The 15,596-nt window shown below is 37.0% G+C and overlaps 1 protein-coding gene across 5 annotated transcripts in view; it reads right to left on the reverse strand.

Moving 5' to 3' along the window:
* Positions 1–6,171: 6,171 nt before the first annotated feature.
* LOC129718983 (eye-specific diacylglycerol kinase) overlaps positions 6,172–15,596 on the reverse strand; it is a 431,099-nt gene continuing 421,674 nt past the window's right edge. For all 5 annotated transcript variants that reach the window (XM_055670277.1, XM_055670281.1, XM_055670276.1 and 2 more), the window contains 2 exons: positions 10,801–10,964; positions 6,172–10,730 (listed from right to left, as the gene is read on the reverse strand). In XM_055670277.1, coding sequence (XP_055526252.1) covers positions 10,687–10,730; positions 10,801–10,964 — 208 coding nt within the window. In that variant the 3' untranslated portion in view covers positions 6,172–10,686. The remainder of the gene's footprint in view (positions 10,731–10,800; positions 10,965–15,596) is intronic.

The following is a 15,596-nucleotide window of genomic DNA, read 5'->3' on the forward strand; positions in this document are numbered from 1 at the left end:
CAATGCTTCGAATAAAACCTATGCCAAAAGGCATACGCCCTTTTAGAATGTAACTCATGGGTGTAAAAAATCTCTCCACCTGTGAAAAATGCTCAGTTTGCTAAGCCAAATACGTGTGCAAAGTTTCATTCAAATCAAAAATGGTCGATTAAATTTTCGCGTATTTCCAGGCGATTTGAAATGATTTTGCTCTGTATTATCTTCAAATACAACATCTTGAGAACATTTTCACAAATTTTCATAAAGATCTGAACAATAGGAAGAAAATTAGAGCGATTTGCAGCGCGCCTCGGTACGGCCGCATAAGCTAAACTTGAAACTTTACACGCGATTATCTCGGAATAGTGTTTTCCGAAAAATGACTTTGCCGTGATCCTGATTGCGGGAAAACTACTGAACCGATTTCCTTCATATTTTTTTTTAAATTTTCGTTATTAAATTCGCCGGTCCTTGAACGCTCGCTTTTCGAAACATACAGTTACATGTTGCCGCAAAAAAAAATTTTAATGCAATTTTTATCGCTCAAAACGTGCATTTTTTGGGAAAAAAGTTCCCATTTGCACTGAAAACAAAATACTAATAAAAGCGATCGTTCAAGGACCCGGCACACTTCTAAACTAATGAAATAATATGAGTTTTTTTGATTTCGGTTAACTCGCTGAGTCTCTATCAGGATCCTCTGCAAAAAAATAGCGTTTCGGGGAAACGGCCATTACTCCAGTAATAATTGGTATATCTCAAAATCAAACGTATTTTGTTGTTGTTGATAAACTGTACTTTCAGATAAATACCCCTTTGATGCAATGAAAATGGTGCTATGCACTTAAAAATAGATTCAAACTTCCCTCATTTTTCTTGACCAAAAAGGTATATAACCCCTCGAGAGAAACTGATTTGGCAACTTTTGATTTTCTTTAACGCAGTGAAAATAGATAAAAATACATACAGTTGAAATTTAGGAATTGTAGAAATTCATCTCATATATTTCTGCTAATTCAAGCTTGTTTTAGGAAATTTGAGGTAAACATTTCAAAGATTAAAGTATTCTTAGTGTAGTGAGTGATTTTGTTTAGTGATGAAAATAAAAAGTGGTCCGCTAGTGATGAAAAAACTTTGGTTGGCGGCTAAACGAGTCCCATTGTAGCCTTATAGAATGATGGACGGGTTTTGTTTCCTGAAGTAGGTGATTGAATTAAATGAGTTTTCGAGTGCAGATGCCGGACTATAATATCAAATTCAGTGCTTTTAAGTGAGTTTTTTGAGGATTATACTTTATGAGGAATCTAAAGAGAATTAAGAAGAATCCATTCCATGGATTAGCAGATTCGATTAAGAAGAAAATATGCGTTTTTTCCTGTTTTCAATTGTGTTTTCATGTTTTATGAGATGAATACATGGGCTGAGATGAATAATGGAGCAGTTCCCCTACAGCTTCAAACTTCGAACACTTCAGAATAAACATCGAATTATCATAGCTTGTGTAGGGCCACTTTCAGGGGAATAGCTGACGTTGAAAAAAGTGACAGTCAGCATTCAGACGGTCTGCCTGTAGTAACGCATCCTATTCCGTTGCTTGTCGTCTCACGAATCCCTTCTGATATCCTTCGCTATCCTCTAACTACTACACTCTCATTCATTCAAAGTATATCAATAGGGAAGGTAACTGGTATTTCACCGAAGCAAAAATCTTCGGATAAAGGAATGACTAACACAGTCAGGTTTCTTTTACGCGGTTTTTTTACGAGGTTTTTTCAACGCGGATTTTTGAATTGACGCGGTTTTTTTTACGCGATACCGCGCTAATTCAAAATTTTTTTTACGAATTTCCGAATTAATGTGGGTTTGGAACCAGAAACGTTTAAGTGTTAATCTAGTAAAAGACATAGTCCAAAAAATACTCTCCACCCACCGAAAGATCCGGAATGACCGTCAAAGAGGACAAATAAATACTGTATTAAATACTGGTTCTAGAGTGTCTCGGGTTTTTTCTAAAGCCCTTCTTGCTGGACTACTTTACGCGGAATTTTTAAAAAAACGTGGTTTTTTACGCGGATTTTTGAATTAACGCGGTTTTTTTACGCGGATTTTTGAATTAGCGCGGTTTTTTTACGCGGATTTTTGAATTAGCGCGGTTTTTCTACGCGGATTTTCGAATTAACGCGGTTTTTTTACGAGGTACGTATCCCCCGCGTAAAAAAAACCTGACTGTATACTACAATCCCCCCTTGGAATAAAACTAATTAAACTATAACCTGTTGGTTTATTTGTTTACTTTCAATATGGAATATAATCGTCAGATTTGCTTGGGGCCTTCCGTGTTCTCTTCATTAGTCCTGCTGTAAAAGTAGGATCCTCAGTGTCATCGTTTTCCCGAACCTGTGGATCAACCGGCTCGGTAACAGGGTCATCTGGCGAATCATCATTATCATTATCGACAACTTTGTCTAACACCTTCTTCAAATGAGCTGAGTTGCGTCTAAACTCCTTACCAGATCTTGTAGATTAGATGATTGTATCAAATCCAACTTTACTCTGTACGATGAATTCCTTGTTGCTAAAATAAGTGTCCAGTTCATTACTTTTTCGCATACGTTTCGCCAGTACCGTATCGCCTTCATTTATTTTAGAGCTTTTGGCCCATCGTTTACCATCTACATATTCTTTCCCTTTTTGTTTTACTATTGCATTACGCTCACGTACAGCACCGTCCTCGTTGAAAATCATGATTGATGGAACCTTGCTTTTGATCCCCCTTCCAAACATGAGTTCTGCGGGTGATTTTCCTGTCGATGGATGATTCGTCGAATGATACGCTAAGATGTCGTCACGCAATTCTTTTCTCCAGTCCTGGCCCAGTTCCTGTGCAATGCGTAGTCGTTTCAGAATCGATCTATTCTGCCGCTCCACTTCGCCGTTAGACCGAGGCCAGTAAGGGATAGTATTAAAAATTTTAAATCCAGTACACTTACAAAACTCCTCTGTCTCCGTACACTCAGCGCTAAACTAAGGAGCATTATCAGTCTTCATGAACGATGGAATACCAAACCTTCCAAACATAAAAGCCAGTTCTCCTACCACATCAGTTGCTGTAGTAGTCTCCATTTCGCAAACCTCGATGAATCGGGAATAATAATCGATCACCACGAGCAGGCTTTGTCCTTCCGGCAATGGACCGAATCAATAGCTAATGTGTGCCAAACATATGACGGAAGTTGGCTGCGAGTCATTGCTTCCGGTGGATCCGGTGCTGCTACAAGAGTACAACATCTACAGCCTTTTACGTAGCTCTCCACATCGCCGTCCATTTTCGGCCACCACACGTTTGACCTTAGATGATTCTTCATCGTCGTTATTCCCGGGTGACCATCGTGAGCAGTAGACAGCATTCTTGTACGTAGAGATTTCGGAATTACAATCCCATCACCCCTGAGCAGAAGATCTTCAAACTGACACAGTTCAACTCTCACCACCCGATATTCAATAGGCAAGCTATATACGTCATTAAGCAGGGAATCCAACACGATTTTGATTTCAGAATCCGACACAGAAGCCTCTTTAATCTCTTTCCACGTGAGCGCCGTACAAAAAACGAGTCGACATAGTTACTTCTTGAACTATTATCTCTTCATTAGCGTCAAATGGTTTGGGAGCTTGTACCGCTAGACGGAAAAAAAGAATCAGCTACATTTTCTTTACCAGAAATATGTATCACCCTATAGTCGAAAGTTTGTAACCTCAAAACCCACCGTTTGATTCGCGCGCACGGCTTGGAGCGGATTGCAAACCAAAACAAATAATGCTTTGGAATCTGTCAGGATATCGAATGATCTCCCTAGTAAATTAAACTGAAAACGCTCTATTGCCCAGACTAACGTGTGAGGAAAAAAATCCGAACAACTTTTAAATTGGTCTACGATTTCGAAGTGCTGCACAAATCGAAAAATCCTTTTCCACAAAATGAAAATCCACTTTTATGTAACTGGTAACATGACTAGTCGATTCTGTCAAGTGACGCTTAAGTTGGGAAAAAGGTGTGGTCGGTAGAAGATCGTCGTTTTTGTGAGCGAAATGAATAAAAATCTAAAAGTGAAATGTTCCACTATTCTAAAGATCTTGGATATAGAAAAAAACATTTATATACATTATCGACAAACTCTTCGAGGATGGAAATACCTTCAAAAAAAATCTGGTTCCGGACGAAAATGCACTTTGCAAGAGTGCAAAATTCGAGCGAAATTAAGGGCGGGAACGCCTGGTCGGTCGGCGTAATCATATCGTGAGCTGGACAATAAATATCCGATTGATTCAAAAACGGTGAACAAGGGTGCTTATTACGGGAGTCACTTACGGTGAAATCAGAGTGAAGTGAATAAAGTCCTATTACGGGACTCACGTAAGTGAGAAAAACGTCGCAAAGTGACATCTGCCGCGGAATCTGGGTTATTATGAGTGTCATATCAGTGAAGTGAGAACGAAAAAAGCGACGATTCGCGTGGAATTATTTCACGACCATTTTGAACGGTAAAATGATTCCACGAAGATACCATAAGTCTTAAAGTTGATTGATTTGTGATCTAATGGTAAATATTGGATTTATTCTTCAGTAACGAAACTAATCAGAATTTGATCCGTGCCTTAAAGCGATCAAATTTTCATTTTTTTGCCCGATGAAAAAAATGCAAACTAGTTCAGGAAATTTTCGATACCGAAATAAACATTTTTTTTTTGATGCCGAATGTTTTAGAAATGCAGAACACGTGTTATCTGAAAAAAAAAGACGGAAAAAACGACTTTCTGGGACTTAGAGATTTTTGAGCTGGGAAACAATCTCATTTCACTTGTCCTATTCTCAATTTCACTTCACTGTCAATCTCACTCCACGGAGGTGATTTTTGCACCTCACTTGAGGTGGAATCGGGAATAGGTCTAAAAAAGTGAAGTGAGCGTGAGAGTGAAATACATTTCACCGTGAAGTGACTCCCGTAATAAGCACCAATATATCTAGACTTTTTTGCAGCCTACTGCATAGGACACGAAGGCTTCTTCCTTTTACGGAAATGCTTGTATCGTCACAAAACAGAGATTTCTCACATCCTGGTGGTAAATCAGGAAGATCAGAAGAAAAAATATTATATAAGACTGGGCCCAAGATACTTCCTTGAGGTACACCAGCTCTAACAGGCAATTTTTCAGATTTACTATTTAAATAGTTAACCTGAAGAGTGCAGTCTGTCAAGTACCTTTGTATCATTTTTGTGATGTAAAAAGGAAAACGGAAATTAGACATTTTAGCTATCAAACCTTTATGCCAAACACTGTCGAATGCTTTTTATTTTTTTTTTTTCTTTTTTTTTCTTTTTTCGATGTCTAGAAGGGCAGCTCCAGTGGAATGACCTTCAGATTTATTAGTTCGAATCATATTAGTTACTCTAAGTAACTGATGAGTAGTTGAATGCCCATGGCGAAATCCAAACTGCTCATTTGCAAGAATTGAATGTTCATTGATATGTGCCATCATTCTATTAAGAATCATTCTTTCAAAAAGTTTGCTTGAAGCAGAGAGTAAACTAATTGGACGATAACTTGATGCTTCAGCTGGATTTTTTTCAGGTTTTAAAATTGGAGTGACTGGCATTTTTCCATTTTGAGGGAAAATATGCTAACTGACCAATCAGAGTTGAAAACAAGGTACAAGGTACCATTCAATGTGGATATTTTCGAAACTGGGATGATATCCAAAGTCCAGAAATCAACCCCAGTCGCCATTTTGAATTTATTGAGAAAACCATATACAACTGTGCAGGTTGACAGCCAGTAGTGCGGAGCCAACCGAAAACGCTTTACATGCAATCTAAACAACCGGTCGGCACTTCGATTTTTATACTAGCAACATTACAATGAAGCATCCGTCATTAAGAAGCCAGTTTTTTTCGAAAAATTCTTCAGTGTTTTACCAAGGAGACGCTGTAAGATACAGTAACATTTCATTTCCGGTCAAATCTTGAAGAAGATACTCGTAGTCGTAGTAACGATCATGCTTTTTACGAATTCCTTTAGCTCCTTGTTCTGATCATGTTCCAAAATGGAGGCCGTTCTTTTGCGCTCTATCTGCAGTAACGTTCGGGTCCCTTCCAGTTAGCCAGTCACGCGGACTGCGTGGAAGTGTTTCAATTAGTAAGATTCAAGAGATTACACTATTTATTTATCTGATACAATAGTAGTGGTAGTAGTAGTAGTTGCAGTAGTTGTAATAGTATTAATAATAGCAGTAATAGTAACAGTTTTTTGTTGCTGTGTTGTCTCGATGTTGGCCTTGATTTTTCTTCTTCTGTCACGAGAGTTTACTTGCTTTGTTTCGTTACGCCAGCTTTCCAGCAGTGCATGTATTTTTTTTTCAAAGTTCGTCGCATGACATACTGTGACTGTGTGGGTGTGTGTTTCTAAACTTTTTTTTTACTCTCCATTTTATGGGAACAAAAAATTCACGACTGTTACCTACGCTTGTTTTCTCTTTCTTCTATTGAATAAATTAATTTAAAACAGAAAATTTACAGCCGTAAGGTACAAGGGTGCTTTCCTACAACAGGTCTGACCCGAACAATCAAGACCCTAGTTCTATATTTAATAGGTAAATAGTTTGACTAATTTCATTCCGCTAGAGTGGAAAAAAATCCTTCGGAAAAAGGCTATCAGTGTGAGTGGGGCGTGTGTTTGTGTGTTTCTAAACCGTAAAAAGGGATTAACAAGTTAAAATAAATAGTCTATTGCCTATATTCGCAGAATTCCACTACATATTACCTCCTGGATGTGAGAGTGTGTTTGTGAAAACCGATCAAAAAATCTTACCTACAATTAGTGCTCTTGGTGGCTAACATGGGAAGGAAGAGGAGGGATAGGGATTCGTGTTCAATAAATAAGTTAAAAACAGTTGATCAACAATTAACAGATTATCCTAGGTGTGTATGTATAGTATAGATTGGAATGTTTTTGTTTTCTCATTTCGATTCGCCTCTGCATCAGAGCAGTATTTTTTAAATAGTTGCTTAGACTCCCCCAGGGGGAGGTAGAAAAAAAATTATAAACGAAGAGAGAAGAATTGATGGGATGAATAACTGCTGATTGGTCTGTTAGGAGTGAGGAGGTGCTTTCTTAGTGCATTTCCCCTTTTTTTTACTTTAAAGAACGATTTAGTACAAAATATGATAGTCCCAAAAATAGATTTGACATTTTTCTCTGTGTATTTTTTGTTGTTGTGGTTGTTGTTATTTTTATTATCGATTAAGAACGAAATTTCTGTTTGAGATTGATTGCAATCAACTCCAGTTGATCTTACACTAGGCTTTTATCGGGTGAAAAAGAACTGAACTTCAACTACGGTTTTTGGACCCTTTATCCTAGCTCTTTACACTAAATAGTTTTTTTTTTTGCTTAGTAGGTTTGCTTAAATCTTCTCAATTGTGTAACTTTCCTAAAATACTAGCAATATTTGTTGTGTTGTTTTGTGTATCCTCTTTTGTTTTTTTTTTTTTGGTTTTAATTGTTGAATAATTTGCCGTGCATGGTGAAGCACCCCCCATTGAAGGGTGCAGGATTTTAAACCGGTTTTTGCATGATTTAGAGGAAAAACAAGGTTGGCGGTAAATCGATGAGTATTGATTGATTTAATTTTCTCAGAAACAGATTGATGTTGATTTTTTTAGGTTCAAAAAACGTGCTTACAAATCTTTTTTTTTTTTTTTGGTACTCTTTTTAAAGGTTATGTACAGGGAGGGGCGGCGACTGTCAGATGTTTGTTTTTCTGTGAGCAGCCCATATCACCGCTTAAATTTAATTTTTAGGAAGAAATAACATTCACGTCTAGGAGATCACATTTTTTGTTTTATATTGGTTTTAGAGTCATGTTTTAGAGTTTTGGATTTGCGGTTTGCGAGCTGTCAGTTTTTTTTGTTTTCGTTTTCAAGCTAACTGTCGAGGATTTGTCAGATGTGACGTTTTTTCGTCGCTTGCTGTAATTTGCAGTTCACAAAAACTGCCCGAAAAAATGGTCGCCATTTTGGAAACGATCAGTCAGGTGATTATATGAAAAAAAAATTTTTCCTTGCCATTGCAGACATAATAATATATGTCGGATTACTTTTTCTGACGATTACCAAATGACAATCATTTTTTCGCTCGTTCTTTATCCACTGTGCTGCTATCTTGAGGAAGAAAAAATCAACTAAAAAATAACAATGACTGCTTGTGGATGCTTATGTGTATGTGTGTGAGAGATGATCGAAACACGATGGAATTTGCTGAGACTGAGATTTTGACCGAAACAACGAACGGTCGGTTTGCGATTGTCATTAGCTTTTTTTTTGCTTTTACACTAGGAAATAGTTGCATTACACTATATACAATATATACTGTGTTTTTGGCGCGTATCACACATTTGCTCGGAAACCCTTTTGATGGGGGGTCCTAACTCTTTGAGACGCAAAAGAAGGCGTTTTATCTCGTCTTATTATCGTCTCATAATATCATTACTTGCTATTATTACTCTGAACAAGACTGAATTATGAATTATTCCAAAAAACAGAACAGTTCAATTCTCGGATTGGTCCATCATGGAAAATGTGCGAACTTTTGGTTGGCCCGTCTACCCTTTGAATAGAGCAAGACGAGTCGGGAAAGTTCACCGTTATCCGAGGGGGAGGGTGGCGGAAGGCTGAGCGAAAATATCTCTAGCAATGGAGGAATAGTTCGAATGCAAAGTCTAGGGGCACGAAGACTTTCCTTCAAACTATTGGTCCGATTTTAATTGGTTCGAAATTTTGGTCCACTATTTTTTCCGGAGGAATTTTTTTTCGCTACTCAGCAGCCCATGAACAGGAAGAGTCGTGGGATCCGTCCCTGCCAAAAGAATATTTCGCAAAGACGGAGAGCTCGAGGTTAGGTTTTGAGACTTGTGTCTCTGCAACTGTACAGAACGACTCTCTCGCTAGGCGGCATGAGGTGCGAATTCTACGGAAAAAACAGCACGAAAATTTCCTTTTTTCGATAGCTTAAACTCTACTCTTATCAAATAATTATTTATATACAGCCGCCCATACGCGCAAGAATGTACAAAGTTTACTCATTTACGACAAAGTTCTAAATAATTTGCTTCACAGGGAAATCACATTTCAAGTATTTCGGTAATGCTTCTCATTGTATCTTATTTCAGTTGATTTTTTGTTTGTTTTGCTAGTCTACTGTTTTAGAGTTCTAAATTTACCTTGTTGAATGATCGTCCTACACCACCAGCTAAGCTAATCTTACGAATTATATTGTAATAATTGACATCAGTTTTTTTTTCTGCTGCTTCCTCTCTCACTCGCGAAAAACGAACAAGCCATGCTCACTCCCGTTCACACCAGGTGGGAAACTTAATTTCACTCTAGTTTTCAGTTCTTCCATTTTCACGAGACATAAACAAAACTTACAAAATGACAGCTTTAATATAATCGCACAGCACACATGCCTACTACCATTGTTTTTATTCGTTCTCACTCACCACTCATTCGTGAACGCACTCTCACAGCTTTCATTCGCAAGCAGTGACAGCATTTGGTTAAACTTTCGCAGAATAACCGCGCATTTTTTCTAGTTTTATTTGCCTTGAACGGGGTTTTTCCATTTCATTTTGTATGAGATGAGCCTCCATTGTCTTAAGTGTTGTATTGGTTTCTGACTTTCAGTTCAGCAGTTCAGTTCACACTTTCAACGTTTTTGTTTCAAAGGTATTTCACCCAAATTCTACTATGATTTCAGTGAAAACCTTGTAACAAGGTTTCACTGTAATCCAAGTGGGTGCTAAATTGGCCTTTTTTGCTAAGATTTGCTTTCAATAATGGTTTTTTCATCTTCTACCTTCTAAGAAATTCATCGATTCATGGAAGAGAGAACAATCTATTTACAGCTGTTGTAATGAACTTTGGAAAAATCTAACTACTTTTTGCTCGCTGCTTTCTTTCTCCGCTATTGATTTCACTACTTATTATTATTTATTGAGACTTTGAAAAAACTATCTAAACTCTGTTGAAGATGATGACGATGATGATGATGTTAGGAGAAACTAAGCTTTTTGATATGTATTCTATTTTTGCTGGGCTCCAGATTCGTTTCGGCGCTAAGCGCCAGATTGCAGCCAACAAACCATCCACATCTGACAAATCCCGACGCAATGAATAATATTCGCTCGTCTAACCGCTTTGCGTTTTGAGATTCTTGCCGTCACGATTGAAAATCGTTTCTACTATTTTAAATATAGAGGTCCTCCTGGCCGGTTGCCCTGTCGCTTTGATCGTTATGACAGAAACTCAAGCCTGCAGGCGCCTTCGTGCGCCAGCTGGTTATTAATGTTAAACCATTCGTTAAAATATTCTGACTAGAAGTGAGGAGATAATAAATGAGAACATTTTTCTCCTTCTTTCTCCTCCGCTCTGGTTCGCTCGAAACGAACCGAAGAAGCTGTGTGTAACAAATTTAAATCATCTTTATAATTTTTCAAACCGGATGCAATAATACGATTCTATAAATAGCAATAAATAATAAAAAGGACAGCTGAACTCGGTGTTGGTGGGGATGGTGGCTAGCGACTTCCGCTTATCAGCATCGACGACGGTTGATGTTAGCAGCTCTTCCGCCGGAGGCGGCGGACGAAGATCACGCACTGCTCTGGTAATCGGCCAGCTGGAATTGCTCTTGATCTACAAACGAAGGGAGGAAATAAAATTAATCAGAAAAAACGCGTAATGTTATTTATCACAGCTCACTTACTCTCGAGATAGGCAGCCAGCTCACGGTCCTCGGCTTCCAGGGCCAGCAGCCGAGGCGTCCGTCCGTTGTTGTCCTGAATAATAAGACTGGCACCGGCTGCCACCAGCATGTAGCAGATGCTGCGTCGCTTACCGCTGGCTGCCTTGTGGAGGGCCGTCTGGCCACTGGGAAGAGGAATTGGAAAATACAATTTGAGAAGTGTATTTGATCGCAATCGTAAGCTCAAGCTGAGGCTGGTGTCTTTTGTTTGGGAACAAATAAAGCCAGTTCAATTTACTTCTGTAGTTGTGAAAACGTGTAGCACAGACTAACAGACGTAACACTGCAACCTATTTCCATCGACACAAAAAGCGATCATTTCAAATTTTCGGTCGCATAACAGTCACCGCGCGACAACACCGTCTGGGGTGCTGTCATGCAATCTCATACATATTTTGTAGTTCCCAGTTTGACACATGCACGTTCACTAGCGCTGATGTCGAAAAACAAGACGCAGCGCGAACACGGCAGCAGATGGTGCTAATGTTAGTAACGTAAAGTACTGAAATAAACCGAATGATGATTTTACTGAAAATTTGTTCACAGTGTTATGTCTGTTAGTCTGTGCTTGTAGATTTAGTAATCGACTCCTATATTGCAGACTGAAACTTTAATGTTGAATTTTAGACTTTTTCACGTTTTGAAATTATGACATTATGACTTAAAGATCTACATACTGCTAACTTCGGAATTATGATTTTTTTGTCATTTGACTTTCGTCACTCTCGAGAGTATGTTCAATTTAAAACAAAGAATATCGAATCCAGGTTTGAAACGCAAAAGAAAAATCCATTCCAAACCTTTTTCTGAACGATTTGTTAACAACGTTTGATGAAGAATGTTACAATTTCTAATGCATACAGTTTTTTAATTGATTTCATTTTAGTTTGAAAATACACTATATCAATTTGGTTTAAGCTTTCTACACTGACATCCTTTTATATGTCGATTTTTTCTCCCGATTAAGTTGGTTTTTGCTTATCCATTTTTTCGCTTTGTCTAGAAAAGAATTCTTAAAAATTTATTATGCATTCGCCGAGTAATTTTGTCGTAAGGCGGCATCCATAAACTACGTGACGCTTATAGAGGGGATGGGGGTATCCCTGAGCGTTACGATTTGTTACACAGGGGACGGGGGAGGTGAGGTTAGTGTTACGTAACAAAAAAAAAATTATGGTGGGGGGGGGTAGGTGCTGAAGTTACGTTTGGGGTCTTAAAATCGGGTTTTTTGCGTTACGTAATTTACGGATGTCGCCTTAAGAAACAAAATTTTGCTTCATTTTTTTGGTAATCGAATAATATATTCTAAGCTGTAAATTATCGAATTAAATCCTTGAAAATGTTAAACAAATATACTAGAAAAAAAAAATCATGAACAATTATTTCGGTGGTTCCCAACCGGGGGGCCGTTAAGCTTCGTGAAACCGGATTTTCAACTCCTAGTTAGACTTGCAGGACGATATAAGACTGAGAAACTTGTATCAGAAATTCTCGCAAAAAGAGCCGCAGAGCTCTTTGTGTTTACGAAACAGGGGTCGCGGAGCCAAAAAGGTTGGGAACCACTGAATTAATTGAACAAGGCGGTAACCAGATTCTTAGAACAGAACGTTTCTAAAATAGCAAAAACTCATGACTTTTCCAGATTTTTCCAGATGAAAATAAAAACTCTTGGTTATTTCGTTTTCCTGCTTCTTATTTCGTTATTCTATTTTGATGAATATATACATATATTTTTCTGTATTTCTTGTTTCATTTTTTCCTTCTATTCTGTTCTTTAATTTTTTTTTGTTCATTTCCTATACGCTTGTCGATTCTTGTTTTTTTTTTGCTCATATTCTATTTGGTATATCTACATATCTTTTTTTCCTGCACCTCGCTGTCAATTTTATTTATTACTGTTTTTCTTTTTGTCGTTACCTGGTTTGGGTAACATTATAATTTCTTCCATAATTTGATACTTCCATATTTTTAGAATTCATTTATTCATTGTTTTTTTTTTCATCTATCCTATGAATTTGATTCAGAAGTTTCTCTATTTTTTGTTACATTGAGATTCTGATTTTTTTGTTACATTCAGCTTATTTATTTTCTGTTTCTGTCTTTCTTGTTTATGTATTGTATAACTAGCTGAATACCCGAGCATGCTCTTAAAACAGTTTAAATATTGGTGGCTATTTGCCTAATTTAGAATTTGTAATTTGAATTTTGAACTGTTCTGTTGGCGTCCATAGTTTTCTGCTTTTTTGCTCTCAAATTCCACACGTTTAATTTTATTAGTTTTTTTATTCATTTGCATCTCCCATTATTATTTTTCATATTTTTGTCATTTTTTCGTTTGTCTATTTTTGTTGTTATGCTTCTTTTTATATGTTGAAAAAACGTCAAAACATCAAAACGTTTTCTCATTTCTCGGCTTTTTACCATCTTTTTTTTTACTTTTTTTCGCTTCTATGTCTTCTTATTTTTTATGTTTTGGGTTCTTAGTATTTTGATATTTTTGACTAGATTTTAACTTTATGACTTGATGACTTATACTCTGCTGACATCGGATTTATGAATATTTTTTTTTAATGTTTAGTTGTAATTCTGGGTTTGTTTTTCGCTTTTTTTAAGCTTATTAAAATTTTTCTGCTTCCTCATGTTTATTCCTTCGAATTGTTCTATGCCGCAAATTTCAATTAGGAGTTTTTAAATTTAAGAACTTTTAAATTCACGACTTTTTGAGTTTAGTTTCGATTTTTTATTCAGCTGATTTCCGGCATTTCTTTTAGTTCTATGTTTTTCTTAAATTTTCTTTTCTAATTTTTGTTTTTCATATCTGTCATTTTTATAGGTTTCATTCTATAAAATTTTAAATTTTTCTGCGCTCTGTTTTTTCAATTTTTCTGCATCACTATTTTTGTTTTATCAACTCGTTTTTTGTCTTTTCTGCTTTTATTTGGATTTTCATTCATTCAATGTTTCGTCTGTTTTTTGTACTTCTTTTCTTATTCTACTTTGCACTTTGGATTACAGAACAAAACTGAACTGATTGGTTTTTAGTTTTGAATCAAATTTCAGTTTGATCTCATGTTTCTCGTTAACTGGTTTTACCTTCTTTCGATTCTGTTTTTCTACCTTTCTGTTTTTTTTTTCTATTTCTCTGCCATTCCGAATTTATTTTTCATTATGTCTTTGCTACTTCTCCAAGTCTCTGATGTCTGTTTTTAGTAATAGTAAATTTAAGTTGTGTTTCTGGTTCTGATTTTTGCCATTGCTCTATTTTATTGTTATTCATTGTTTTTCATTCTATCTTCGATTCCTATTTTCTTTCTCTTCCATTTTTGCTTTATTTGTTTGTCTCCTGATGCAATTATTTGTTTGAATAACATTCTTTTTTTTCTCCATATAATTTTATGCTTCATCTTTTTTTGGAGTAGAACTACGTCTTTCCGTAAGGGTCAATTTTGAGATTTCTCTCGCATCTTGTGAAACATTTTATATGTAACATTTCAATCATGTATAGCGACGCAAAAATCGACACCTAGGTTTATGGTTTATGCATCATTCGATTCCTGTATTTTATAAAAATTATTATTAGCATCTGCAACGGCATCCCGCGCACCCTTTGTGTTTCCAATAGGGTCCCGTTGCATTAGACGAAGGATAAGAACCCAGAAAGAAGCCAGTCGGCTACCAAGCTTTTTCTACATAGAAAAAAAAAAACAGTGACTAACGCATGGCCTTCGACAAGCAATGCGCTCACATCAGAAGTCAAAGCCCTCCGTTTTGACTTTGGGAACGCTTAAACAACGTGTCACCAGTAAGCAATAAAAAAAATAAACGAAAAGGTAATGAATAACAAAAATATCTCTAAAGTCCATCTGGCTTTCTGAGACATAGAAAACATTGAATCACTGGTGAGTTACGGATCCACTCTAGGGTTAGCAATCCTACCCGATAAAGAGTTGATCTTCGTTTAGAAGTAATTCCGTGTGGTAACAACATAATGTAATAGTTACTATTGAAAAAAAAAAAACGAACCAGTCCAAACTTATTTCACTTCTTTCATTTCAAATCTGGCTTCAAAAGCAAAAACACCAGCAGCAGCAAAGGATGGAGAGGATGCAGACAGCAAGCAGCAGAATCGGTTGTGTGGAATCAGGCGGCAGGGATGGTGCCCAACTTGTTCGTCGATTCAATGTGCGGCAGAAGTAGCAGCAGCAGAGGATAATTGGTTGTGGTGGCGTGGAAAGCGAAAAGCAACCGGGTGCGGCAAGAGACAGTACAGTTTTTTGTTTGTCTTTTTCTGTTTTTTGAGCAGTGATTGCTCCTACACTAACTAAACTGTACTTATCAGGACAAACAAGCAATTGGAAAGTTGATGCAGTTTCTCTTGATAATACAGTCGAATCGCTGAATAGAGACATCGCAAGGGACCGTCATTATAGAGAAATGTTGCAATAAAACGAATATTTTTTCTGAATATGGAGCAGAAGGGAGATTTGTCGCTATATAAGTTGTCGTAATAGAGGGCTTCAACTGTAAACATCATCGATCAGTTTCGTGTAACACTGGCACAACTCAAATTTTGCATTTTTGTGTTTTTGATGGCTAACACAGTTAGGTTTTATCCCACGGAACCCCGTGTCGTAATTAGCTTAGCTTAGCTTAACTTTTTGCACATAGTGGATAACACTTCGTGATTGATAGGGCTGGGAGCGAACGACCATTCTCATTGTACAAGTTTCAGTGACTCAACAATTTTTCTATGATTA

Source organism: Wyeomyia smithii, chromosome 1 (genome assembly GCF_029784165.1).
Source record: "Wyeomyia smithii strain HCP4-BCI-WySm-NY-G18 chromosome 1, ASM2978416v1, whole genome shotgun sequence".
Taxonomy (NCBI): domain Eukaryota; kingdom Metazoa; phylum Arthropoda; class Insecta; order Diptera; family Culicidae; genus Wyeomyia; species Wyeomyia smithii.